We start from the raw sequence: 26536 nt of genomic DNA on the forward strand, positions 1-26536 counted from the left end.
CCCAGAGGGACTGAACTCTCCACTTGCCAACTATTGAGTGGTTTTCGGGTTCAGTTCTGCTCTCTGCAGGGGCCTGCTTTGCCAGCATCATCCCTTTCTCCTTATCACAGCTCTGATTTCACATTCAATTGGGGATTCTGCAAGGTTCCTGCCTCATCTTTGAACTGTCCAGATTTTTCAGTGTATGTCCACATTTGCATCGCATTGCCATCAAAGCTTCTGAAGCAGATTTGGCAGTGGCCTGATTTACCGTATTTTTCGCTCTATAAGACGCACCAGACCGCAAGACGCACCTAGTTTTTGGAGGAGGAAAACAAGGGGAAAAAAATTCTGAATCTCAGAAGCCAGAACAGCAAGAGGGATCGCTGTGCAATGAAAGCAGCAATCTTGCTGTTCTGGCTTCTCTGATAACTGTGCAGCCTGCATTCACTCCATAAGACGCACACACATTTCCCCTTACTTTTTAGGAGGAAAAAAGTGAGTCTTATAGAGCCAAAAATACGGTATTTATTTATTTCCTTTATATCCCACCTTTTTCTCCCAAGAGCTTTGGGTGGCATACATTATTCTTCTCTCCCTCCCATTGTATCCTCAAAACAACCCTTTGAGGGAGGTTAAGCTGAGAGGCAGCCAACACTGGTCCTAGTCTGACACTAACCATTACACCGCACTGTCTCTCAAATGTGGGCATGCATAATCTTTGTTTTCTTGGCTGATTCATGCTGCCTTGGAATCGTTGCCGACGGAAGAGTCACCAAGAAACCAACAGTATAACAAATAATCAAAAGATAACAAATATGCAAAACTAGGTTTTGAGTGTGGAGTGATGATGGTGATGCTTCACTTTTAGACACAACCCAGGTAAGGCCCAATTCAGGGAGTTAATAGCAGCTGACTGCTCAGATAAAACAAATGAAAATGACAAGCTCCAGATATGAACTGAAATAAGGGGTTGCATCCTTCAAGCTTTTATAAGGACATTATTACAAAATCTTAATGATTCAGGTATGTTAGCGCCTGCTCATGGAAGCTCGGCGTATTCTCAGGTATTAAATATGAGTGTTGGCAAGCTAATAAAAAATAATAGTATGTTATCCAGTCTGCATTCCAGCAGGAGGGTAAGACTAAGCAAGGGGCTTTCAGAGGCTCATCATTATCACTTGTAAAAATTACCCACATCAGCTCAGCTGCTACTCCTGAGTCAGCACACACGACCCAATGCATATCGCCCTTTATGGGGAATGTCATAAAAAAACCACTTTACTGATCTAAATTATACAGCCATCAATTCAAATGACACTTAATAGCAGGAGGGACAACAAATGAAAGTCGAGGACAAGAGAGTCGAGGGGGAAAGGAGCATATTCTCTCAAGGTGTCTTAAGAGGAAGACGACTGACAATGAAAACACAGAGCTGATGTCGGTAGAGGAAAATTGAGACCTCTTGTGGGGAACGACAACAATGGAGTTGAAGAGCAAAGTGTGCTGGCAGAACCTAAACACAATGGATGGCAAATTATGGGTGAATTCCTGTTGCTTCTCTGAACCAGGATATAGTTGCCTTTGTTTGTATGAAAATGTGGTATCCTATTTCTCAAGTAAACTGGTGGGTTGTCACTCGAAGATGTTGTGAATGGTTGCAATAATCAAGGCGGCAACAAAATTATTGCTGGATGATGCTGTTCTTACAGATGCGGATGACGTGGATATTTGGAATACAGCCCAACTGGTGATAAACCATTCTATGGATGCAATTAGAGGAAAACATGGGTTTCTATTACTTAAGACTGCTGTTTGACCTTTTTGTAATCAACCCATAGAAATGCTCAGTGGGTCCCTAGTTTGGGGACGAAGTGATGTGTCCAGACTCTTCACTAAGAACAGATCTTTTTTTCCTTTTTTGTGAAAAAAAAACTTCATAAATTGGGGCTTGCATTTGGATCGAATGTTGATTAAAATGCCCCCAGCTGCTCAATATGATGCAGTCACAAAAAGCGGCCGAACTGCTGAGCAACAAAGGTGCATTAAAAAGATCTCATGTTGAATATGGTGTTGAGCTCTCCGGGTTTGTAAAGGAAAGTGCATCAATAAGATATACAGTCCAGAAGATAAATTACAGCTTGAGGCACAGAAGGGAATAAAGCCAGTGGACAAGGTGAGAACTATGAACATGAAGGAGACAATGAACAAGAGCTGCTTGAGGAATTCTCTCTTTGTGGATTCAGATTCGAAGTGACATGATCTGTAGGCCATGGACCAATGTGCAGGTTGGAAGGTAGTTATCCTTTGGTTTTTTGCAGTTCTCCATATTTTCTGTTGCTGTTTTCAGCTCAAAAAGGCATAAAATTCCACCTAAAATTGTGTATCATTGGATGAAATACACATAAATGTCTTTCGGGGGGGGGGGCAAATAAGTATATAAGCAAAATTTAAATATAATTTTAAAGCATTTTCTTTTTAAAAAAATTAATGTGGAAATGGGACTGAACAGATTTTTGGTGGCTGATAAATAGACTGACCTGTTTGTAAAGAACATAATCTGACAGCTGGCTGGGAGACAGGAATCTAAACATGCTCATTTGCTAGAGCATTAATTTCCATTCTTCCATTAATTTCTTTACATCCCTCTTTTCAAATGTGAGATTTGTGGGTTGTATCTGATGCTAGCCCTACTCAGAAAAGACCCACTGAAGTTAATTATCATTACTAACTCAGAGCCACTAATTTCAATTGTTGTTGTTGTTTAGTCATTTAGTTGGCACAAAGTTTGCAGGGAGATTTTGTTGTTGTTGTTGTTTAGTCGTTTAGTCGTGTCCAACTCTTCGTGACCCCATGGACCAGAGCACGCCAGGCACTTCTGTCCTCCACTGCCTCCCGCAGTTTGATCAAACTCATGCTGGTAGCTTCAAGAACACCATCCAACCATCTCATCCTCTGTCATCCCCTTCTCCTTGTGCCCTCCATCTTTCCCAATATCAGGGTCTTTTCCAGGGAGTCTTCTCTTCTCACGAGGTGGCCAAAGTATTGGAGCCTCAGCTTCACGATCTGTCCTTCCAGTGAGCACTCAAGGCTGATTTCCTTAAGAATGGATAGGTTTGATCTTCTTGCAGTCCATGGGACTCTCAAGAGTCTCCTCCAGCACCATAATCCAAAAGCATCAATTCTTCTGCGATCAGCCTTCTTTATGGTCCAGCTCTCACTTCCATACATCACTAGTGGGAAAACCATAGCTTTTACAATTTGTTTACTCTGAATAGAAGTTTGGTGAATGCAGACCTGCACCCCTTCATTCTCTTAGATAAAGATTGCCTGCTTGGCTAATGTAATTTTTTGATGAGTAATGTTGTAAAATAAAGTGATATATTATGCTTTAGGACACCATTCTAAGCTCACTTATCTGGGAGTAAGCCCCACACGGAAACCAATGGGACTTACTCCCAAGTAGACAGTGCTAGGCTAATACTGTTAGCTATTAAAAGGTGTATAAACACCCCACCTGTCAGACAGGTGCACCTCTGCAGTTCAAGAGAGAAGCTTATAAAGATTTAAGACACTTCTGAAATCTTTAACAGGAGAAGCATATAAAATGTTTCTACAAAGGCCGGTTTTGCCAGCATCAATTGTCTGCCTTTTCCCACACCCTTGGTGTATTTATTAGACCTGCAAGTAGGGATGGGCAAAGGTGTCCAGTTTGGTTTCTCTTCATTGCTGATTTTTCCAATCTTAAGCTCTGTTCTCCACATTTCCTCATCAGTTTGAAATTTTATGAAAAGAATCCTAATGAAAATTCATCCACATTATAGTGTGAATTTCTCATAACATACACATTTTTCTGTGCAACTTTCCTCAACATACACCTTGTTGCAAAGCAGTTTCCCCTAAAATAATGTATCTTTGCAACTTTGTATGTGCACACTTGTGCAGTAGTGTGTGCATTTTTGTACACATTATGTGGCATTGCAAAATTCGGTGAAGTGCAGATATCAAAGGATGCTTGCATTTTGGTTTGCATCTTGTTCTGGAAGGCATGGATTAGGCCAGGGGTAGACAACCTAAGGCCTGAGGGCTGGATGCAGCCCAATCGCTTTTTCAATCCAGCCAGCAGACGGTTCGGGAAGCAGCGTGTTTTTACATGAGTAGAATGTGTCCTTTTATTTAAAATGCATCTCTGGGTTATTTGTGGGGCATAGGAATTCGTTCATTTTTTTCCCCTTCAAAATATATATTCCAGCCCACCACATGGTCTGAGGGACGGTGGACCGGCCCATGGCTGGAAAAGGTTGCTGACCCCTGGATTAGGCAGATTCGCCCTTAAATGTGAGACAAATTGAATGAAAGGTTACACGATTCAGGGCTTTTTTAGTGTAGATAAAGTCAAGTAGTGCATAAGATTGTGTGTAGTGTGGAGAAATTGGATAGACAGACTTTATTTCTCCCAGAACTTGGAGACATACATGAAGCTGAATGTTGGAAGATTCAGGGCAGACCCAAAGAAAATGCTTCTCCACCCAGCACAGTTAAACTGTGGGATTTGTTCCTTCAAAATGGAACGATGGCCACCAACTTGGATTAGACCAACTCATGGAGGTCAAAGTTAGCAATGGCTACTAGTCATGACGGCTGTGTTCTCCCTTCACTGCTGGAGGGTGTATGCCTCTGAATGCTGGTTGCTGTGATTCACAGGTGGGGAGAGCGTTGTTGCACCTAGGTCTTGCATAAGCATCTGGTTGACCATTATGAGAACAGGATGTGGACAAGATGGTCCTTTGGCTGATCCAATGGGGTTCTTCTTCTTTTCTCATGGTCTTAAACAGGCATAGGCAAACTCCGGCCCTCCAGATGTTTGGGACTACAATTCCCATCATCCCTAGCTAACAGGACATGGATGATGGGAATTGTAGTCCCAAACATCTGGAGGGCCTGAGTTTGCCTATGCCTGGTTTTAAAGAAGGCAACTGTTCAAGTTCACAAGTCCAGACTATGTGTTGATTTCATTTATTTTTAAACGTTGTACACCGTTTAATCTTTGAATGTCTTACATCAGAAGTAGATGTTCCTGTTGTGATCCATTGTGGATCATTGTGATGGTCCATTGTGGATCACTTCTCAACGATGAGTGTTTCCATGATACCATACCTCCACAATACCAGTCCACATCATTCTACGAAAAGGGGAGGGCAGGGTTGATAGAAAGTTACACGTTGTGGTCTTATTGCAGGAAGCAGTTGATGGGAGAATCGCTAATTTTTCAGGCTGCATTCATTAGGAAGTAAGTCACTGAGCTGAATGGGACATCATATTATTATTTTTAGTAGACATGCTTACAACCGATTTGTTGTTGTAAGAATCCAGAAAGACACCCAAAAGTGTAACTTCTCTCGCAACAGTTGCTACTTGGGATCCCCACGCTCCATTAACGACGACTGCTGCTTAATGGTGATGAAAGATCTCTTTGATGATGCTATAAAATGAAGACTGTAAATGGTGAGGAATCGCTAATGATGAGTCCTGACTTATCTAAGCCGTTTGGATTTTTTTTTATGGGGAAGATGCCTCCTGATGGGCAGTTAAACCACAGGCTGTGAGATGTAGAGAGGAAAGCTGGCACAAACTTTCCCAAGAGAAACTGGCTTGGCAACACCCAAGATGTGGAGTATAAAAACCCACTAGTGGGGAATGACAGATTCACTTCCTTTCAAATTTGAGGCTATCTAAGCTGCGCAGATCTGCTCAAGTGACCCAGGTTCGGGCTTCCCAGCTGGTGCCATGGCTTCCAAGTACTATGCTCAGACCATATCTTCTGGGTCTGTCAAGGGTGGGGGTCTAACCCGGATGTCTTCTGTCCACTCCACCGGCTCATGCAGAGCACCAAGCCTGGCCTTTGGCAGCAGGAGCATCTCCACCTCTTCCATGAAGCTGGGAGCTGGGAGCATTGGCTCACCTGGGCCTGGGTTTCTTGGAAGCTACGGCTGGCACGATGAAGGGATCCTGAGTTGCAATGAAAAGGAGCTGATGCAGTGCTTGAACGACCGCCTGGCCAGTTACCTGGAGAGAGTGCGCTGCCTGGAGCAGGAAAACGCCAACCTGGAATGCAAGATCCGGGAGTGGCATGAATGCCAAGTCCCCTATGTCTGCATCGACTTTCAATCTTATTACAAGATCATCGAGGAACTCCAGCACCAGGTAACGGTCGTTGTGAATATTTTGCATGCAGTGCAGGAATCCTGCCCACAGCCATCCCTGGGTGGGCTCGAACCACTAACCTTTTGGTTAGAAGCCAGATGCACTGACCCTTTGCACCACCTGTATTAACTATGGACAGCCTTATTCTTCACAATGTTGTCTAATCCCCTTTTAGGTAAAGGGACCCCTGACCATTAGGTCCAGTCGTAACCGACTCTGGGGTTGCGGCGCTCATCTCGTTTTACTGGCCGAGGGAGCCGGCGTTTGTCCTCAGACAGTTTTTGCGGGTCATGTAGTCAGTAGGACTAAGCCGCTTCTGGCGAACCAGAGCAGTGCACGGAAACGCCGTTTACCTTCCGGCCTTACCTTACCTTACCTATTTATCTACTTGCACTTTGACGTGCTTTCGAACTGCTAGGTTGGCAGGAGCTGGGACCGAGCAACGGGAGCTCATCCCGTCGCGGGGATTCGAACCGCCGACCTTCTGATCGGCAAGTCCCAGGCTCTGTGGCCTAACCCACAGTGCCACCCACATCCCTAATCCTCTTTTAAAGCCATCCAAATTGGCACCCCCATTCTTACGTCTTGTGGTAGCAAGTTGCTTGGTTTAGCTATGTCCTGTCTGTGCAGGAAAAGGTCCTTTGTTTTGTCTGTTCTGTTTCTTACACCATCCATTGAATGGCCTAGAGCTCTAGGATTATAAGATGCTGAGGAAAGCATCATCCTATCCACATCCTTTATGCCATGTTATGCACCTCTCTCATGCTCCCACCTTACTGTTTATCTAAGCTAAAAAGCCTCAAACATTATAACCTGCCCCAGCCACCTGTTCCTTTTGGTTGGCCAAGTCTGGGGTGTGGGGAGGAGTTGGTGGGGGTTTTTTGGTTTTTGTTTTTAAAAAGCAGCATTCATAAGAACTCCACTTGTCTATTGTTAGTTTTAATAATGTTCCAGCCCCAGCCCTTTTGGAGAAGTCACTCTGATTTTCTCTCCCTAACTTTGTAGCCCCCTGCTTTCTTCGCAACTTTAAAAACAATTCACAGCTCCGCAATTTGTTCTCCAGATCTTGTGCGCCAAGACGGACAATGCCAGGCTGGTCTTGGAAATTGACAATGCTCGCCTAGCTGCTGACGACTTCAGGACCAAGTAAGTCCATCTTATTCAGAGCAAGAACTCGTGGCAGAGAGGTGATTTCAAATTTACTTGGCCTCTGGTGTTTTAATACCAGTCTTACTGTATTGTAGATGTTACGGTTTAATGAAATATCTCCCTATTATACCGCTTCATAATAAGAATACATCTTATGCATTTTCAAAGTTGATATAAATGCTTAAAAGCTGGAGAAATGCATCCCAATAAAGTAAAAGCCTACTAAGTAATCATAACTCATTTGCAGCAATTCTACCAAATATAAATAGGTAAATGTATAAATATTAAATATTGGAACTATAGAAGACTCTTATGATTGAAAATAATAGAAAGCCCACATCTTCTCCTGCAATTTCATTTTCAAAAATGTGGTCTATGCTTGAGTCAAATAAAATAAATAAATTATAAACCTGAGAAAGGCCCCTCATACCTTCCCCACAAATGACGACTCCTTGCTTCTTCTTTCCCATGCTGAAATAGAAAAGAACCTTGTGCTTGTTGTTTTTAACATTTACTGTTCCAAAGGTACGAGACAGAGCTGGCTCTTCGCCAGAGTGTTGAGGCTGACATCAATGGGCTGCGCCGAATCCTGGATGAATTGACTTTATGCCGGTCTGACCTGGAAGCTCAGCTTGAATCCCTTAAGGAGGAACTCATTTGTCTCAGGAAGAACCATGAGGAGGTAGTAGCAAACTTTCGCTGGGGAAAAGGTGACAAAATGCCACCTTGTGTTGTTGTAGACACAATCACATTCCACATGCAAATGAGGGTCTCCTTTCATAGGCGTGCCATCATTGTATTGAGAAGGTTGGCCAACATGGCACTATCTGGGTGTTCTTGTACTACAAATCCCATCCAGTTTCGCCAATAGTCAGGGATAACGGGAGCAACAACCCAAAATATCTGGAAGGCAACAAATTGGCTACTCCTGTTGCTGAGGATCAACTGATAATATCTCTATAATAGCAGCAGATGACCAAAAATGAAGCATTGAGGGCACATTGAGAGATTAAGCTGCCCTCACCTGCTCCATGTTTATGGAACTCTCCCTGAGATTTTCCTCTTCTGGTTTTAGAGTCCAACAAGCTACACCTTCTGGAATTCCCTCTTCTACCCCATCATTAAAGGGGCAGGAGCCCTTACCTCTTTTTCACTAGGCCACCTTACTTGTGGCAAACATGGGTCTGGGTACTCTGTATTCTGCTCTGGTCAGACCTCACCTGGAGTACTGTGTCCAGTTCTGGGCACCACAGTTCAAGAAGGACACTGACAAACTGGAACGTGTCCAGAGGAGGGCAACCAAAATGGTCAAAGGCCTGGAAACGATGCCTTATGAGGAACGGCTAAGGGAGCTGGGGATGTTTAGCCTGGAGAAGAGGAGGTTAAGGGGTGATATGATAGCCATGTTCAAATATATAAAAGGATGTCACATAGAGGAGGGAGTAAGGTTGTTTTCTGCTGCTCCAGAGAAGCGGACACGGAGCAATGGATCCAAACTACAAGAAAGAAGATTCCACCTAAACATTAGGAAGAACTTCCTGACAGTAAGAGCTGTTCGACAGTGGGATTTGCTGCCAAGGAGTGTGGTGGAGTCTCCTTCTTTGGAGGTCTTTAAGCAGAGGCTTGACAACCATATGTCAGGAGTGCTCTGATGGTGTTTCCTGCTTAGCAGGGGGTTGGACTCGATGGCCCTTGTGGTCTCTTTCAACTCTATGATTCTATGATTCTACTCTGATCACAATTCCTCTAGTAGGCAATGGGAGGAGGAAGAGAGGCAGTTGGCAGGGGGTACTGAACACTTCCAGGTGTCTACAGCGTCTCCTTCCACCCGACACAAATCAGGATTCCCAGCTGCATCTTAACTAGAATGGATAGAGGAACGTAGTGTGGCAGGTGCTGTAGCAGGAAAAAAATAGCATGTGTAAAGAGGAGTTAGCCTCTCTCATGTGCTGCTTTAAATCAAACCCTCTATGGAGGTACAGTGTCTCTTACTCACTCCTTGCTATAGAGGTCCACATCAAACAATGACCACCCAGAAATGTGCATAATGAAACATGGGCCTTCTCATCCTCCAGGAAGCAAACGGACTGCGCTCAAAGCTTGGGGCCAGAGTTAATGTGGAGGTGGATGCTGCCCCGTCGTGCGACCTGAACAAAATCCTGGATGAGATACGGAGTCAGTATGAGAGCCTGGCTGAAAAAAACCGCAGAGACGTTGAGACTTGGTTCACTTCTAAGGTGGGTATCCTGAGAAGTCATCTCTAAGTGATAATGTAGGACCAGTGGTTGACCTTAAAATGGAGGTGCATGCCCTCTCTGTCTTCTTCTTTTTACTTCCCTGCTTGTTTTAGATGGAGGAGCTGAACCAGCAGGTGATCTCCAGTGGTGAAGAGCTTCAAACCTGCCAGTCAGAGATCATTGAGCTGAGGCACACTGTCCAAGCCCTTGAGATTGACCTGGATGCCCAACAAAACATGGTGAGTCAAGAGGATAATATTTGGGGGTGGGTGGGTGGGGGTGAGAGGATTTTGCCTTGTGCAGCCCAGATGACCATCTGCTACCTCCAGGAGCAACACTCCATGCCTTGTCTACATAAATAGTTTTCTTGAAAAATAACCTGACATGAATTTTGTGGGAAAGTTGAGGAAGGTCGGAGAGGATATATTCATTTTGTTTATTTCTCCCATCACTGGATCGTAGCCTCTTCAAGGCCTATGATTCTTTGAAACTTATTACCTGGGGAGGCCTAGAAACATGACATCAGTTGACTGTGCATAAAGAAGAGAAATCCTCCTGCTCTCCATTCAAAATTATCTCTCTTATTCCCCTCTCAGAAAAATGCTCTGGAGTGCACCCTGCAAGAAACGGAGGCCCGCTATAGCACCCAGCTGGCCCAGCTCCAGTGCTTGATCAGCAACATAGAAGGTCAGCTAGGAGACCTCCGGTGTGACATGGAGCGCCAAAGCCACGAGTACAAGATTCTCCTGGATGTCAAGACACGCCTAGAATCAGAGATCACAACATACCGACATCTGCTGGAAGGAGAAGATTGCAAGTATGTATAACTCAAACGGGCATTGCGTTTGTACAGCTCCGTTTTAGGGTTGTTGTTCTTTCTACTGTTTACTATTAGATTCTAATGAATTATTGAGTATCGCTTTATTTTGATATAAATAGTTTATTTTAAAGTTATTGTGGCTTTTTTGCATTGGATCAGATTGTTATTATTAATGTTTGATGTTTTATTATGTTTTTATGTGTGTTGGAAGCCGCCCAGAGCGGCTGGGGCAATTCAGCCAGATGGGTGATGTATGTATGTATAAATAAATAAATTAGTTAGCTAGCTAGTTAATTGGTTTGCTAGCTAGTTAGTTATTATCAAGCATTAGACAAAGTGAGGTCTAAAAGTTATGAAGTTCTCTCTGAGGTGGTAAATCTGTGTGTGGATTGTAGAATTTCAGGTGGCAGGATGGACTGTTCCAACAAACAAATAACAAGTTTCCTACAAATAGAAAACTACCAATAATAATAATAATAATAATAATAATAAATCATTTGTACCCAGCCCATCTGACTGGGTTGCCCCAGCCACTCTGGGCGGCTGTGTGATTTGTATTGAGAAGCATTCAATTCAGTTCTGTAGGGCCGTGCCTGCAGTCTGAATAGTAATAATAATAATAATAATAATAATAATAATAAACAACTTTTTTTATTTATATCCCGCCCTCCCCAGCCGAAGCCGGGCTCAGGGCGGCTAACAACAATAAAACAGTACAACAGTACAACACAACACAACACTAAAATCATTCATTATAAAATTAATTCAAATCAAACCAATGGCAACCATTGTGCCAGAGCTCCGCGAAGATTGCTGAAGGAGGGAGTCAGGCTGTGCCCTGGCCAAAGGCCTGGTGGAACAGCTCTGTCTTGCAGGCCCTGCGGAAAGATGTCAAGTCCCGCAGGGCCCTAGTCTCTTGTGACAGAGTGTTCCACCAGATCGGAGCCACAGCCGAAAAAGCCCTGGCTCTAGTTGAGGCCAGCCTAACCTCTCTGTGGCCTGGGACCTTCAAGATGTTTTTATTTGAAGACCGTAAGTTTCTCTGTGGGACATACCAGGAGAGGCAGTCCCGTAGGTATGAGGGTCCTAGGCAGTATAGGGCTTTAAAGGTTAAAACCAGCACCTTAAACCTGATCCTGTACTCCACCGGGAGCCAGTGCAGCTGGTATAGCACCGAGTGAATGTGATCTCGCAGCGAGGACCCGGTAAGGTATGAAATGGTACAGCCCAGCCACAGGGTTACAATACTGGGCCTTTGTATTTAACAACAACAACAACAACAACAACAATTTATACCCCACCCATCTGGCTGGGCTTCCCCAGCAACCCTGGGCGGCTTCCAACAAAATATTAAAATACAGGAATGCATCAAACATTAAAAGTTTCCCCAAACAGGGCTGCCTTCGGATGTCTTCTAAAAGTCTGGTAGTTGTTGTTCTCTTTGACATCTGATGGGAGCGCGTTCCACAGGGCAGGTGCCACTACCAAGAAGGCCCTCTGCCTGGTTCCCTGTAACGTGGCTTCTCACAGTGAGGGAACCTCCAGAAAGCCCTCGGTGCTGGACCATCAATCAAAATTGCCACCTGAAGATGTCAACTAAAGCCTCATTTCAAAGTGAATGTGGGGTTCCCACTTGGGAAAAAGATCTGAGGCATTCTAATATCTCAGGACTTCTTGAGTTGTTGGTTTTTTTCTTAGAACCTCAGAAAAAGAAGACCACTTTCCAGAATTTTCTCCATATATTGTCCACCATTTTCATGGTGGCCACTTTCCACACACCTACCCACCCAATGCCCCAGAATGCACAAAATGGAAGATACAAAATGCTGACCAGGTGGAGAATCGGCTGCAGAACGTCTCCTCCTGGAGAAATTTGGCAACTTTTTTTTTAAGGTGGGGGTAGCCATTACCTGAAGCAATAGCACAGCCTCTTTTCTTTGTTGTTATTGCCATTGTTGCAAGTGGTGGTGACAGCAATGCTGCTGGCATCCTGGCTGCCATTTTGCCTTCATCAATGCCTGGGACTTAAAGCATTATGTGAGCCCTAGAAATGTAACTGGATTCCAAGACCCAGGCAAGATGGTTCATGGGAGTTGTAGTCCAACAAGACCCGGAATGCAAATTGTAGTCTGACAGAATTGCATGCAGATCTCCTCTACTCAATAAAGTTGTGACCTTAGTTAACTCAGCAGCAACAGGAAGCAATGTCTTCCTTTTTATTCTGTGTGTGGACTCAGAAATTAAGGGGCACCACCATTGCTCCTATTTGGGAAAAGATGGGGAAAATTTTCAGGGGTGGGAGGACAAGGGGCAGCTTTGCGGGATTAATCATGTTGTGCCAAATTTCGCCTTCCCATTTTCACCCCTAATCTCTTGGCAACCTCAGGCTCCCTAGGGCTCCGTGTGTGCCAGAATGTCCCCCTCCAGTCTGTGCTCCGGTCCCCCAGATCACCAAAAAGATTCGCACCATCACAGAGGAGATTAAAGATGGGAAGATCATATCGTCTCGGGAACAAGTCCAGCACCTCACCCTCTAAGGCAACAATACATCAAAAACGAAGCCAATCCGTCCAGGCAGAAGGGAGAAATCTTCATTCTGTTATGCCACTGCACATATTTTCAGGGCTAATATTCTGCTTTCTTGATCGTGCCTCAGTAATTCAGTGCCTATGTTAACTTTTCAAATCAAAGAGTTTCTTCACTTCAACAGTGATTCAGCCACTGGGATGAAATATCAGCATTTTCAATAAACCTTTGTTTGTCTTCCTCCTATCGCATGGAGAAATGTTGGCTTAGGTTGTCTTTCATTTGTGCTAGCCTCTATCATTTCTTGCTTAGAAGCTACTGGTTCTGGTTATTTGACTTTATCTGACAAAAGGATGTGTGCCAGTTATAGCATCAAGGACAAAGACTTAATAGTGTGATCTTGACCATGGCTATCTATCATCTGAACCAGAGTCTTCTCCAGGCCAATACTGGGCCCCTGAGGCAAGGGGTATGACATCCTCTTTCTGGCCTTGTAGGTACAGTGGTACCTTGGGTTAAGAACTTAATTAGTTCTGGAGGTCTGTTCTTAACCTGAAACTGTACTTAACCTGAGGTACCACTTTAGCTAATGGGGCCTCCCACTGCCGCCACACAATTTCTGTTCTCCTCCTGAAGCAAAGTTCTTAACCCAAGGTACTATTTCTGGGTTAGCGAGGTCTGTAACCTGAAGCGTCTGTAACCTGAAGCATCTGTAACCCGAGGTACCACTGTATAGGCTAGAAGAGAAATGAAATGCCTATCTGAGACTATCATAGTACCATGGCTGGAAATTCTCAAGTGGATGCCTGATGACTTGTTACTTTTAATTTGCCAAGAGGCCCCAGTACTTCACCTCTTGCCACCTCTATCTGAAGCAGTTCTTCAGGCTCTTCCCCTAAAAGAAAAACTTGCTCAGGCATAGTCCTACATCTTCCACAACACTAAAATAAACGAATTTAACAATCCTGAGTTGCTCTCATCCATTGGAATGTGATGCTCACTGATATACTTCCACTAACTAGGGACATTCAAGCTCCAAACAAAATAACAATAATAATATTTGTACCCCGCCCATCTGGCTGGGTTTCCCCAGCCACTCTGGGAGGCTTCCAACAAAAGATTAAAAATACATTAAAATGTCAGACATTAAAAACTTCCCTAAACAGGGCTGCCTTCAGATGTCTTCTAAATGTCAGATAGTTGTTTATTTCTTTGACATCTGATGGGAGGGTGTTCCACAGGGCAGGGGCCACTACCGAGAAGGCCCTCTGCCTGGTTTCCTGCAGCCCCCAAACGATGAACTACTTCTGTTAACATTTGTATCCATGAAATTCTAAGTAGTAATGCAAGAACACATTGTCTATATGCAAAATGCTGTCCAGCAATTTCCCAGTCTATAAATGTACAGATGAAACCAAAGGGAAGGCTGTGAAAGACATTCCTTTCCCAAATTATTTTTTATTAATTTTCCAAATTATTACAAACCAGACCAAATTTATTTAATTTAATGCAATTCCTTAAAATCAAGTTTCCCACTCCTGTTCCGAACATATGATCATCTTCATTTCCTCACATTGCCACATCATTTCTTATTTAGAGTTCAGCTGGCAACCTTCACTAGCCATTAAACATTCTTCCAACTGGCCATTTTTTTCAGTTTACAAACAGCACCTCTGTTACACCTTAAAAATAAGTAATCTGTTTCACGTGTGTAGTCCTTCATATACATTGTTGTTCCAGACCTGGTGTGCTGTCAGAGTTAATTACTATCTTCCATTGTTCAGTTATTTGCAGTGTTTATCTGGATGGTACAAGGTCGTATTCCATTCCTTCCACTGTTTACTGACTAGTGTATGAGCTGCGGCCATAAATAACTCACAGAGTGCATGTCCAGTCTCTGCCATTAAAATTCTGCTCTGGAGTTCTTCCTTGGCACACAGTTAAAAACAAGATCTTGTCTCAATTTCAGCCTCTTTACCAGATCTGTCCGGCAGCCATTCATTCTTTTTTCACTGCACCAACAGCACTCCTGGTCCAGTCCAGGAATAATTTTAAATAAAGTCCATTCAGCCTCGGTCAAGGGGGGAGGGCATAGTAAAACCTTGTTAAATTCCTTGTTGAGCATAAATCAAAAGCCTCCCTCCTCTTGGGCTTCCGGTTTAGCACGGACATCAAAAGAGAAGCATGGAATGACCGCTCTGGTAATTCCGAGCAGCGTGGGGTTTTTTTAGAGGTCTGTAAGGGCTCTACAGACCTCAAAACCTCAAGGGGGATACCTTGGGGGGCGGAGCTCCCAGCGGCGCCCAGACTTGCTCTCCTGCTTCTTGGGTTTTTAAGTAGGAATCTGAGGACGGGATAGAGCTGCAGGCGCATATGTAACAAGATTTGATGTTTTGTTGGTGGGTGTTGGTTGGTGATCTTAAATCTCAATAAAAATATTTTTTTTAAAAAGCCTCCTCCCTTTTTTCCGAGGTAACAAACAGAATAGCATAACAGCAGCTACACACGTCTCTTTCATTTTGCAGGGGACGGCAAGAAGGAGACCATTTGAAAACCATATGAAACCACAAAGCACCTTGTCCTCCCCCTTTCTTTTCCAACTGTTGTAAGGATTCTCAAGTTCCAAAAACCCCACATTCAGATACCTTCAAAGCTCCAATCCCAGTCCTTTTGGCAGCTGATTGATTGCAACCCGTGGATATGCCCAGTGACGCCTCTTGATTGATACCAATTGTCCAAATTATGGAGAATCAAGCACAAATCAAGCCAGGGACAGAGGCTCATCCATGACAGGGACACACTCCCAGGTCGCACCTGCTCTGCCTTGTGAAAGCTATGTCTAGTTAGTCCACAATTGATTGCAGACAGTCTTGTCTGGATCTGGCAGTGGGATGTATTGAGATGTAGCAAGACCGAGGACAGGTATTTGGGTGGCTTGGGTGCACCAAGCCTTGCTGAGAAAGCCAGCTAGTGCAGAAGGCTGCTGAATGGTTCATCTGAGACCAAATGAGCAGAGATCCTTTCCTAAGAATCTGCCCACAAAAGATAATTCAGGGTTCGGGAATGAGAAGGGCTGAGCAAAACAGTGACCAAGGCATGACAAAGAACTTCTTATAGCTGACCCAGGGTCCAATAAGAAATTGGGGGTGGAGCCAAGCTTAACATGTGGAGAAGACAGCCTACTCATAATGGGCTGTGTCCAAACTAATGCAGCAGTGCTAACTTATCAGGGAGGAAGCCTCATCAACAGTACAGGTAGGGGAGAAATTCAATTTGATTCTCATTTAGAGCCAGCTGACCTGATTTGCGCTTTCTGAAACAGTACAAGGATCAAAAACACAGCCACCCTTCAAATTTGCACTTCTCTGAATTTTGCAATGCAGTTTTTCAGTCAGGTAGCATATACAGAAAATGCATATATACTGGGGTAGTGTCCATAAAACTGCACATATTGTTGAAAATGGCATGCAAAATGTGTTATTTTAAGGGAAATCACTTTGCAGAAATGTGTACAAACGTACCCATTCTGAGAAAACGTGTTGTGGAGTTTTTGTTTTGCTTTTTAATTGCAAACTGAGGTAGAAATTTAAGAAAAATTGGGGAAACCTTGGAAACTGAGAGAAACCAAAATTGACAGATTGGTACTATCTCGATTTAAACGTAATGGGATTTATGTTTGAGTAGACCTGAACAGACTTGCACTGTAAGTCAACAGGACCAGATAGTCACAACTTCATTCCTGCTGATTCATAAATGCAACTAAGGCCACATTAACACCGTACTTTTAAAACATCATTATACCACTTTGAACAGTCATGGCTTCCCCAAAGAATTCTGGGATCTGTAGTTAAGGGTGCTAACAGTGGTTAGGAGCAGCTACAGTTCTAAGAGTAGTTTAACAATCAGTGCCTCATCCCAGGAAACTCTGCAAATTGTAAGGGTTCTGTGAGAGGAACGGGGGCCTCCTAACAACTCTGAATGCCCTTAACAAACTACAGCTCCCAGAATCCTTTGAGGAAAACCATGGCTCTTTAAAGGGGTATCATGTATGGTGTGAATGTGGTCTAACTTAGCCTGGATCAAGTCTTAGCACACCAAGGCAGTTTTCTGCAGCAGCTGGTGGTAGAGATGCCAGGAAGGATCCCTGTTTGAGTAGAGCCCGTCTTCCTGACTCACAGTTGACAACCAATACAGGAAGCCAATGCACACACCAACCTCAATCCCCTGCTGTTTTCACCAGTGCTATACTGAACAATTGCTATTTATAACGTTTCTATGTATCATCCCCGCTCTGGCTTATGTCTTGTGCACCCGCTACTTCCAGATCTGTGGTATGTGAAGCATTTATGAATGGGGGAATGCATCACAACATGTGCTCACGTTTATTTCCGTACCATTAAATAAATTAAACCAGCCTGTACAGATGTGTGGGGTAGGCATGGGGAATATCAGTTCAGTGCATGTGCCTTTTGATGAGAGCCAAGCTCTGACAGCCTCCTGCATTTAAAAATTATGTGCTGCAATTTCTGGGCACAAAGGACTCAGCTACACTCAGTCAGTTATATTGTTGTAACTGCATTGTAAAAATATGGCACCAGATGGTGCTGTAGAGCAAAAAAAACTTGTCTATCCAATTTTACATAGTGGGTTTTTTGTTATAATGATTTAATTTATGACTTATTTATAGCGTGTGGTTTTTTCCTGTGTGTAGATCCAGCCAAATTTCTTCTCCAGCAGAACGTCTGTCATTCTAAGTCATACATTGGCTATTCTAGCAGGAAATGGGAGTGAAAATACACACCTTATGCATAGGATTTCTCTTTCGTTATACAGTGGTACCTCGGGTTAAGTACTTAATTCGTTCCAGAGGCCCGTTCTTAACCTGAAACTGTTCTTAACCTGAACTACCACTTTAGCTAATGGGGCCTCCTGCTGCCACTGTGCCGCCGGAGCACAATTTCTGTTCTCATCCTGAAGCAAAGTTCTTAACCTGAAGCACTATTTCTGGGTTAGCAGAGTCTGTAACCTGAAGCGTATGTAACCCTGTAGTTGGATAGAATTATATCTGCAAACTGAGCTCTTGGTCTCCATTCTGCTAATACTCCGTCTTGCTTGATCTCTTGCAATCTTGACTCAATAGTAAAAAAATAAAATAAAAAAATAGTTCAGCAAGATTTTACTTTGATGTTTCTCACCCCACATTTTACTTTACTGTCATACTGTAATTGCACCTTTCCACACTTCTGCTTGCGAAATACCTAGAGATCTTTAATTAGAGACTTGGGTCACTTCCAGATGCTGAGCATTCACCCTGATTCGTTGGCACAAAGTTTCCAGGGAGATTTTGTTGTTGTTGTTGTTGTTTAGTCGTTTAGTCGTGTCTGACTCCTCGTGACCCCATGGACCAGAGCACGCCAGGCACTTCTGTCCTCCACTGCCTCCTGCAGTTTGATCAAACTCATGCTGGTAGCTTCAAGAACACTATCCAACCATCTCATCCTCTGTCGTCCCCTTCTCCTTGTGCCCTCCATCTTTCCCAACATCAGGGTCTTTTCCAGGGAGTCTTCTCTTCTCATGAGGTGGCCAAAGTATTGGAGCCTCAGCTTCAGGATCTGTCCTTCCAGTGAGCACTCAGGGCTGATTTCCTTAAGAATGGGTACATTTGATCTTCTTGCAGTCCATGGGACTCTCAAGAGTCTTCTACAGCACCATACTTCAAAAGCATCAATTCTTCGGCGATCAGCCTTCTTGATGGTCCAGCTCTCACTTCCATACATCACTCCTGGGAAAACCATAGCTTTTACAGGGAGATTCCACAATATCAAGTGTTTGTTCTGAAGTTGTATGATGCTGCAACATGCAATTGTTATCCCACATAAATCCATCATTTTCCTTACTGTAAAAAGTTTGATTTCTTTTACAAGAACACCCAATCCACTTCAATTGTGCAATATGGATTTGCCCCATGGCTGCTGAATCCCACCCACAAAATAGTGACAGTCTGGGTTTGCACTAAAACGTTTTGAGGGGGATGTTGGCAGGGTCAATAAATACATTGTGAGCAAGACTAGGGTCCCCTTAAAGTAGGAAAGGCCAAAGCTCGACTGTTACAAGCAGAGCATAATTCCCCTGAAGCAAAACTGGAGGAAACAGTCCACCTGGTCCACAGCCTGTTGCTGTTTTCCTTCTTCCTGAATAACAGTGTTGAGAAATTAATAAGCAAAATAATATTTATATCAGTATTCATTTGATTCCATTGATGAATTGCTCCCCATAAAATATCTAAAAGCGATTTTACAGCAAAAACATCAAGAATAATAAACAATGCCATATGTAAAAGCACACAAAAATGCTATTATGCATATATATATATATATATATATATATATATGAAAAACATAAAAAACTAACTTTCAAATCCAGTACATATACAGACTGGGATAGCAATCTGCACTTAAAAGGCTTTTTTTATTTCATTAGTTCATTCGTTTGCATTATGTACTTAATGGAATGCAAAGTACTTCCAATATTCAGGGGAAAGTGGTCAGAGTTGCATGTAAAATGTTGGCTTCAACTGCAGTCTTCTCACCACAACAGATCGCCCTGCCCTTGTCTACAAACCATGCCATCTGGCCCAGAGAAAAGTCAAATCACAAATAGAGAGAGCCAAAAGAGACCTTGGAGGTCCTCCATGTCAACCCCTTGCTGAATGCATGATCCGGAGTATGGGATGCAATTACTGCATTCCCGGCAGATCTGTTCCATGGCTGAACATCCTGTTCAATAAGGCAGGAAGCAGACTAGGAGAGCAGATAAGGCTGGCGGACTCAGTATAGGATCTGGAAGTCTCTTCTGCTGTAAAGACTGTGCACATCTGGCAGAAGGAGCTACCTGGGTGTCCTTTCACCAGTTATGAGGGCAGAGCAGGAGATATCTGGAGTAGAATTTCCGGAAGGCCTCGGGTTCATGACTGCTGTCTACCAGAGATCCTGACTTGGCTTTTCGGTTGGTCAAAGTAGGGCAGAAGGAGGGAAAGGGGGCAATCCCACTGCGAAACACCAAGCCCATAATTCTGCTCAAATGACCAACGCCCAGGGACTGAAGGCTGGTGTTTGAAGCTGACAGACCGCTTTGATGGCATCCCATAAAAACTGTCATTCCAGGGACTCAGCCATCAAGCAGAGTCCTGACTCTGCAAGTGAAGTGTGAGGCAGAAGGGCAAATTTATAAGCCAAGAAATGCCTTTCAAGCAAGAAACGAGCAGGCTAATGAGAAGCTGGGCAGGAATTGCCACAAATATTAACGAGGAGAAAGCCTCGTAAAGGAGCTAACACCCCAGTGCTCACGGTATAAAAAAGCTCTAGGAAGGAGATCATCTGTCAGACTTGGGTTTTGTGGGTCTCTTCGCTCATTTCCTCCACCTAGCTTCTCCTTTCAACCATGGCTGCCACCACTGCCACTCGCACTTGCGGGTCTCTCAGGGGCCCTTGCCGGGTCACGACCAACTGCCACCCAAACAGCGCTGCCTCAGTCAACTGCCGGCCTGGGCCTTGCCTTCCTCCTCGCCGATCCAGCGTCTGCCTGCCCTCTCCAGGCCATACGGCCTCTTCTCTCCACAACAGCTTCCGAAGTGGAGGCCACATGCCATCTACCCGCCTTCCACCTCCTAGCATGGGCTCCTCTTGTGTCCCTCCACCCTGCATCCCTCCTCCTGCCCGCCCTCTGAACTGCTACCCTGTCGGCCACAACGAAGGGATCCTCAACTGCAATGAGAAGGAAACCATGGAGTTCCTGAACAGCCGCCTGGGGAACTATCTGGAAAGGGTGCGCTGCCTGGAACAAGAGAACGCTGACCTGGAGTGCAAGATCCGAGACTGGTACGAGTGCGAAAATGCTTACGTGTGCACCGACTTCAAACCTTTTTACTGCAACATTGACGAGCTCCAGCAACAGGTAAGGAATGGCTCATGTGTGTGTGTGGAGGGAGTGTCTTCCACGGTCATCCAGTTCCATGGAAACTTTGGTTATTTATGGAGTCTTCTGGATTTATTTGGTTTTAGAGTGCGGCAGTAAGACTGGTGACTGGGAGTGGCCGCCGAGATCACATAACATCAGTCCTGAAAGACCTCCATTGGCTCCCAGCGCAATTCAAAGTGTTGGTGCTGACCTTTAAAGCCCTAAATGGCCTCAGCCCAGTATAACTGAAAGAGCATCTCCACCCCCATAATTCAGCCAGCTCTGAGGGCCTTCTGGCAGTTCCCTCACTGCAAAAAGTGAAGCTACAGGGAACCAGGCAGAGGGCCTTCTCGGTAGTGGCGCCCGCCCTGTGGAACGCCCTCCTGTCAGATGTCAAAGAAATAAACAGCTATCTGACTTTTAGAAGACATCTGAAGGCTTTAGGGAAGTTTTTAATGACTGGTGTTTTATCGTGTTTTTAATATTCTGTAGTGATGCCCATCAACCTGGGTGTCTTTAAAACAGGATTGCACAAATTCATGGAGAAGAAGGCTCTCAGTGCCTAACTAGCCATGATGATGGCTATGTTCTCCCTCTGTTGTTGGAGGCAGGAGGCCTCTGAATGCCTGTGGCTGGGAGCCACAAGTGGAGAGGGCATTGTTGCATTCAGGGTCTGCTTGTGGGCTTTCTATAGATATCTGGTTGGTCACTTCAGCTACAGGATGCTGGGCTCAAGGAGCCTTTGGCCTGATCCAGCAGGAGCTATCATTCTGTGATGCTCTCCATCTGCTCCTACCTAATCCATCTGGCTGGATTAAAATGAAATATCTCTGGGGGGTTTCTTTCCAGATTTGCTGTACAAAGGCTGACAATGCAAGACTCTGCCTGGATATTGACAATCTCAAAATGGCTTCTGATGACTATTGCACCAAGTAAGATATTTTTTTTTGGGGGGGGGTCAAAGCTAGCCAACCACTCTCACCCTGTATGTTGTCATATTCCCCACCCCATGGTATCATTCAAACCAGCTTGTGTTACTATGATTCCCAGAAAGAAAACAGAGGCTCACCGATAGCAGTTTTGTAGGGAAACCAGGCTGAAAACAGTGGCTGCTGATAGTACTAAGGGCTGCCAGATCACCACTTTCAAGCTAAATTATTATTGGGAAGTGTTGATGTCTCTTCTACAAAGACCCAGGCAGTTCTAAAATGAGGACTGTTTTGCTAAGGAATAGCCAGCAGCGCTAAGAAGGCAAGCTTCCACATTAAAGGAATTCAGTGGAATTCAGATTAAAATTCCATTTGGAAGTCCTCTGACAACTGGCTGCACATTTTTGTACCAGGAACATATCAACGTAAGCCTGAAATCAACAATGTAAGCCCCAACTCATCTATTGGTTTACAACAGGTTTAAGGCCCTAAGAGTAATTGTCCAACTGTCCTGTCCCCCACAAAAACACACAGAATGCACACATAGTATCACACTCCTTGATTTCAGAAAAGATGCATACAAAATCGCTCACATTTTAGCAGCCCCATAAACATGCACCAGAAAAGGCATGGACCCACAGACACACATTTGTAGATCACCCTGCCACTGAGAATACAAAAGCGTAGGACAGTTATCCATGTCTGCTTAGAGGTAAGTCTCCTTGAGGTGTGTGGCACCTACTCAAAGCAGAGATGGGGAACTGGATCCAGATTTGGCCCACCCTCCAAGGGCCATCTTTGTCAGCTGGATAGGGCAGCCAACCCATCAATCACCAGGCGTCAAACTTCAGAGGAGGAATCGAGAGCACATTTGTGTGCTCATCATTCTTCTTTTTCTCCTTTACAGATTGACTTTAATTTAAGTTGGGACTGGAAAGGGAGAATCATTGAAGCTAGGGCTTGGTCCCAAGCTGGGGCTGCAAAGATTCCTGCTGAAAGTAGGACTTGCTTTCGGTGTTTACTGCAAGTCCCACTCCCAGTGGGGATTGTCTCCACCCAGGCGCTGCTGAGCAGAAGCAATCCCAGTATCTTGCTGTGCTCTGGATGAGCTTAGAGTCTCAGCAGAAAGCGAGAACTGCTGCCCACTGGAGCTTGGATTGGTAGTCAGCAGTCCTTGGTCCAGGTTTAACATTCTGCCCTCTCAGCTATGCTGCAATAATCTGTCTTTCCTCCCCCTGAAGGTATGATTATGAGCTGAGTCTGCGTCAGAGGGATGAGGCTGACATCAATGGCCTTCGGAGAGTGCTGGATGACCTCACCCTATGCAGGGCTGACCTGGAAGCTCAGCTCGAGTCCTTGACTGAGGAGATGATGTGCCTGAAGAAAAACCACGAGGAGGTATGCCCCAAACATCTCTTCTACCAAGGCTAGAACAGGTGCTGAACCATGGTTGCATAGATCTTTGGAGCTGGAAGTGCACTGAGATCATCTTCTAGTCCACGGGTAGTCAACATGAGGTCCTCTGGATGTTGTTGGACTACAACTCCCATCAGACCCAGTAAGCATGGCCAGTGGGCAGGGATGATGAGAGTTGTAGTCCAGCAACATCCAGAAGGTACCACATTGGCTAACCCTGGTCTAGACCAGTTCACATCAAAAACCAGGGACATCTATCCACCTAGTCCACCTTGAGATCGGTCTTCACAATCTAGACCACCAACAGAGATAAGGGCATTCCAGGATAAATAAATGCAGAGTTTTGGACAACTTAATGCAACCAACCAATACACAATGGGTAAAGGGCAAAATCCCTAAGGGTCACCAACCACTAGAGTAAATTTCTATCTAGTCCAAACTATGGACATATGTGCACCCCTTCCACTGAATCTCCCCAAATCAAAATTCCATCAGGGTCCAAGTCCCAAACAGGGAACCAGTTTGCAATACCAGTCTACCATCGAAGAGCCAACCAAATTATATTCAGTAGTCCCTTTGAATAAGTGTTATGCAAATGATGATAAATGGCTCCAGATATTCTCCCCTCTTTGTCCCCTCCTGCAGGAGTCCTGTGCCCTTCGCTCCCAGCTCGGTGACCGCATCAATGTGGAAGTGGATGCTGCCCCATCTTGCAACCTCAACAAGGTCCTGGATGAGATGCGGTGCCAGTATGAGGCTGATCTTGAAAAGAATCGCCGGGAAGTTGAGGACTGGTACTGTACACAGGTAGGTCCTCCTCCTCCTCAGTGGCCAATTCCATCCCAATCAGGTGTCTCACTGACCATCTTTCATGGCAGAACCCCCGTGACAGTCTAATTTCTGGACTTTTTAAAACTTTCACCAGATGGAAGAGCTCAACAGGGAGGTGCTTTCCAGTGGAGAACAGCTGCAGTGCTGCCAGACAGAAATCATTGAGACAAGACGTTGTGTTCAAGCACTGGAGATTGACCTACAGGCTCAACAGAGCATGGTGAGTAGGAACCCAGAATGCTCAGTGTCGGGTACGTTCTTCAAAAGTACTATTTGCATGTTCACACTATCTTGTGAATCGTACTCCTGTCTGTCATGCCTTTCCCGTCTCTTCTTCCAGCCCACCCTCTCCTCTACCCTCCAGCTCTGAAGCTTCCCCTTCCTCTGACTTTTGCATCCTGGCTGGTAGAGGTCCCCACAAATCACTGCCCCCCTCTCTCGAGTCAGACTTCAGACTCCCTTCCCCCCGTGCACACTCATCAGCATTTTGCCAGTCCCTGCCAGTGCCCTCCAGATGTTACTGGACTCCAACTCCCATCTACCCCAGCCAGCAAGGCCAAGGGCCAGGGATGATGGGAGTTGTAGTCCAACAATATTTGGAGGATATCGGGTTGGCTGCCCTTGCATTATGGCACCATTGTGTTCGTTTTGCTGTGTGAGCAGAACATGCCCTGATGAATCTCTCTCTCTCTCTCTCTCTCTCTCTCTCTCTCTCTCTCTCTTGTCGCCTTCTCCGTTTCTCAGAAAGGGGCTCTGGAGGGCACTTTGCAAGAAACAGAATCCCGCTACTGCACCCAGCTTTCCCAGCTCCAGTGCCTGATCAGCAACGTGGAGGCCCAGCTGGCCGAAATCCGCTGTGACATTGAGCGCCAGAACTGCGAGTACAAGACCCTCCTGGACGAAAAAGCCCGCCTGGACTGTGAGATCGCCACTTACCGCAACATGTTGGAAGGAGAAGACTGCAAGTACGTAAGATGAGGGCAGTAGTCGATGCTAAAATGGCCTCTTCTGGATTGATTTGGCTTTAGGCATGTTAAGCTCAACTCAGCTGTGATCCAATAAAGTGGGGTGGGGACAGAGAGAGCCTTCTGACCCCAAGGGCCACCTTCCCTTCTGGTCCACCTTCCAAGGGCCACATGCCAGAGGCAAAAGTGGATGGAACAATGAATGCAGTCCCAGCTGCAACACCTGGCATTTCCAGGTGGGCCTCAGAGAGACCCCAGTCAGAAATCCTAGAGGACTTCTGTTAATCAGTGTAAACACTACTGAGCTATTCCCCCCCACCCACCCAGCAGAGGATAGACAAGTTGAGTGGATCCACAAGCACCATACATCCTGGAAAGTGTACCTGGAACTTCTTCTTTGGCGATCACTCATAGCCGAGTAAGATTGTCTTCCATAAACACGGTTTTAACAACTTACCTTTGCTGTGGTCCTGAGAGCAGCTATTTGGAAACGCCCAGTTAAAATCAATGGATGGGCATGTTTGCATCTTGAGGTTACAGCTCACTTCCTGGCCCTTCCGGGGAATAACACTAACTCACACCAGGCTGTCGCTGTGAAAGCATCCACAGCTCCAAGAACACAAGACCCTTTGCTTTAGCTCCTTAACGCTTGCTCTCGCCATCTCATGTTGTTGGGAAGCTAGCCTTCTCCAGAGACACACTCTTCTTGTCTAACCATGGATGTGTTCTTCTTTTCCAGGCTGCCCAATCGCCCCTGTGATCCAGAGTGCACAACCGCCATTCGATCATCTGTCTGCCGGCCAGTTTGTGTGCCAGAGCCAGTCTGTGCCCCTGTCTGCCCACCAACCTGCAAGCCATGTGTGCCCGTGGTGGAGCCCAACCTGGCTCCCTCATGTGTCAACCCCTGTGGGCCAAAGTTTGTCTCATGTGGCCCTCCTCCCTGTGGCCCTCCTCCCTGTGGCCCACGTGGTCCAATGTGCCCGCCCCCTTGCGGCCCTTGCCCACCAGGACCACCAGGACCACGGATCAACACTAAGATCTGCCGCATGTGAAATCTCAGCGCCTGGGCACCAAATCCATAGGCAACATGGAACAGACGAGGACCTGAACCTAGAGGGCAAGGGGAATTTGTGTACTCCTATCCTATGCTTAGAAAACTCCTCTAGGAACCTTGCTTTAAAAGTTAGGCACGTTCTGCCTACAAGGTGGCTCTGGTAGCACGGTTCCTCCCTTCCCTGCCGCTTTCACGCTTTCCGGGATGCACGGAAGATCCTCGGGTGACTTCTTAATAAACGTTTGTTTTCTGGCATACAAAAAAATGTGGCATCTGCTATATGTTTTTCTAAGCAGATGTTTGCTTATGACAATAGGACCAAGAGTTTCCAGAAGGAGATTAGGTTCTCCAGGGGCAGAAGTGGTGACACTTTTCAGGGATGGAAGGGACCAGAGGCAAAAGCCGATGAAACAACAAAGGTACATTTTCCCTTCGTTCAGTAGGATAGTTAGTACACACATTCAAACACC

General features: G+C 45.2%; 1 protein-coding gene across 1 annotated transcript; it reads left to right on the forward strand.

Annotated features, from left to right (window-relative positions):
- Positions 1 to 638: 638 nt before the first annotated feature.
- LOC310662483 (uncharacterized protein) lies at positions 639 to 26313 on the forward strand. The gene is made up of 15 exons (XM_083409416.1): positions 639 to 2275; positions 5388 to 6183; positions 7247 to 7329; positions 7858 to 8014; positions 9408 to 9569; positions 9683 to 9808; positions 10166 to 10386; positions 12776 to 12923; positions 20341 to 20868; positions 21721 to 21803; positions 23042 to 23198; positions 23862 to 24023; positions 24142 to 24267; positions 24792 to 25012; positions 25752 to 26313. The coding sequence occupies exons 2-15, from the start codon at positions 5767 to 5769 to the stop codon at positions 26062 to 26064; spliced, it is 2904 nt and encodes a 967-aa protein (XP_083265542.1). The 5' UTR covers positions 639 to 2275; positions 5388 to 5766; the 3' UTR covers positions 26065 to 26313.
- The last annotated feature ends 223 nt before the right edge of the window (positions 26314 to 26536 follow it).

This window comes from Podarcis tiliguerta (assembly GCF_965153285.1).
Source record: "Podarcis tiliguerta genome assembly, chromosome: 13".
Lineage (NCBI taxonomy): Eukaryota > Metazoa > Chordata > Lepidosauria > Squamata > Lacertidae > Podarcis > Podarcis tiliguerta.

Excerpts from the sequence above, each read along its gene's own strand:
- LOC310662483 (XM_083409416.1), top strand. The coding sequence starts at position 5,767 with ATGGCTTCCAAGTACTATGCTCAGACCATATCTTCTGGGTCTGTCAAG. Across the intron at positions 21,804-23,041 it reads TCTGATGACTATTGCACCAA|GTATGATTATGAGCTGAGTC; the intron begins GTAAGATATTTT and ends CTCCCCCTGAAG. Across the intron at positions 24,268-24,791 it reads TACAGGCTCAACAGAGCATG|AAAGGGGCTCTGGAGGGCAC; the intron begins GTGAGTAGGAAC and ends TCCGTTTCTCAG.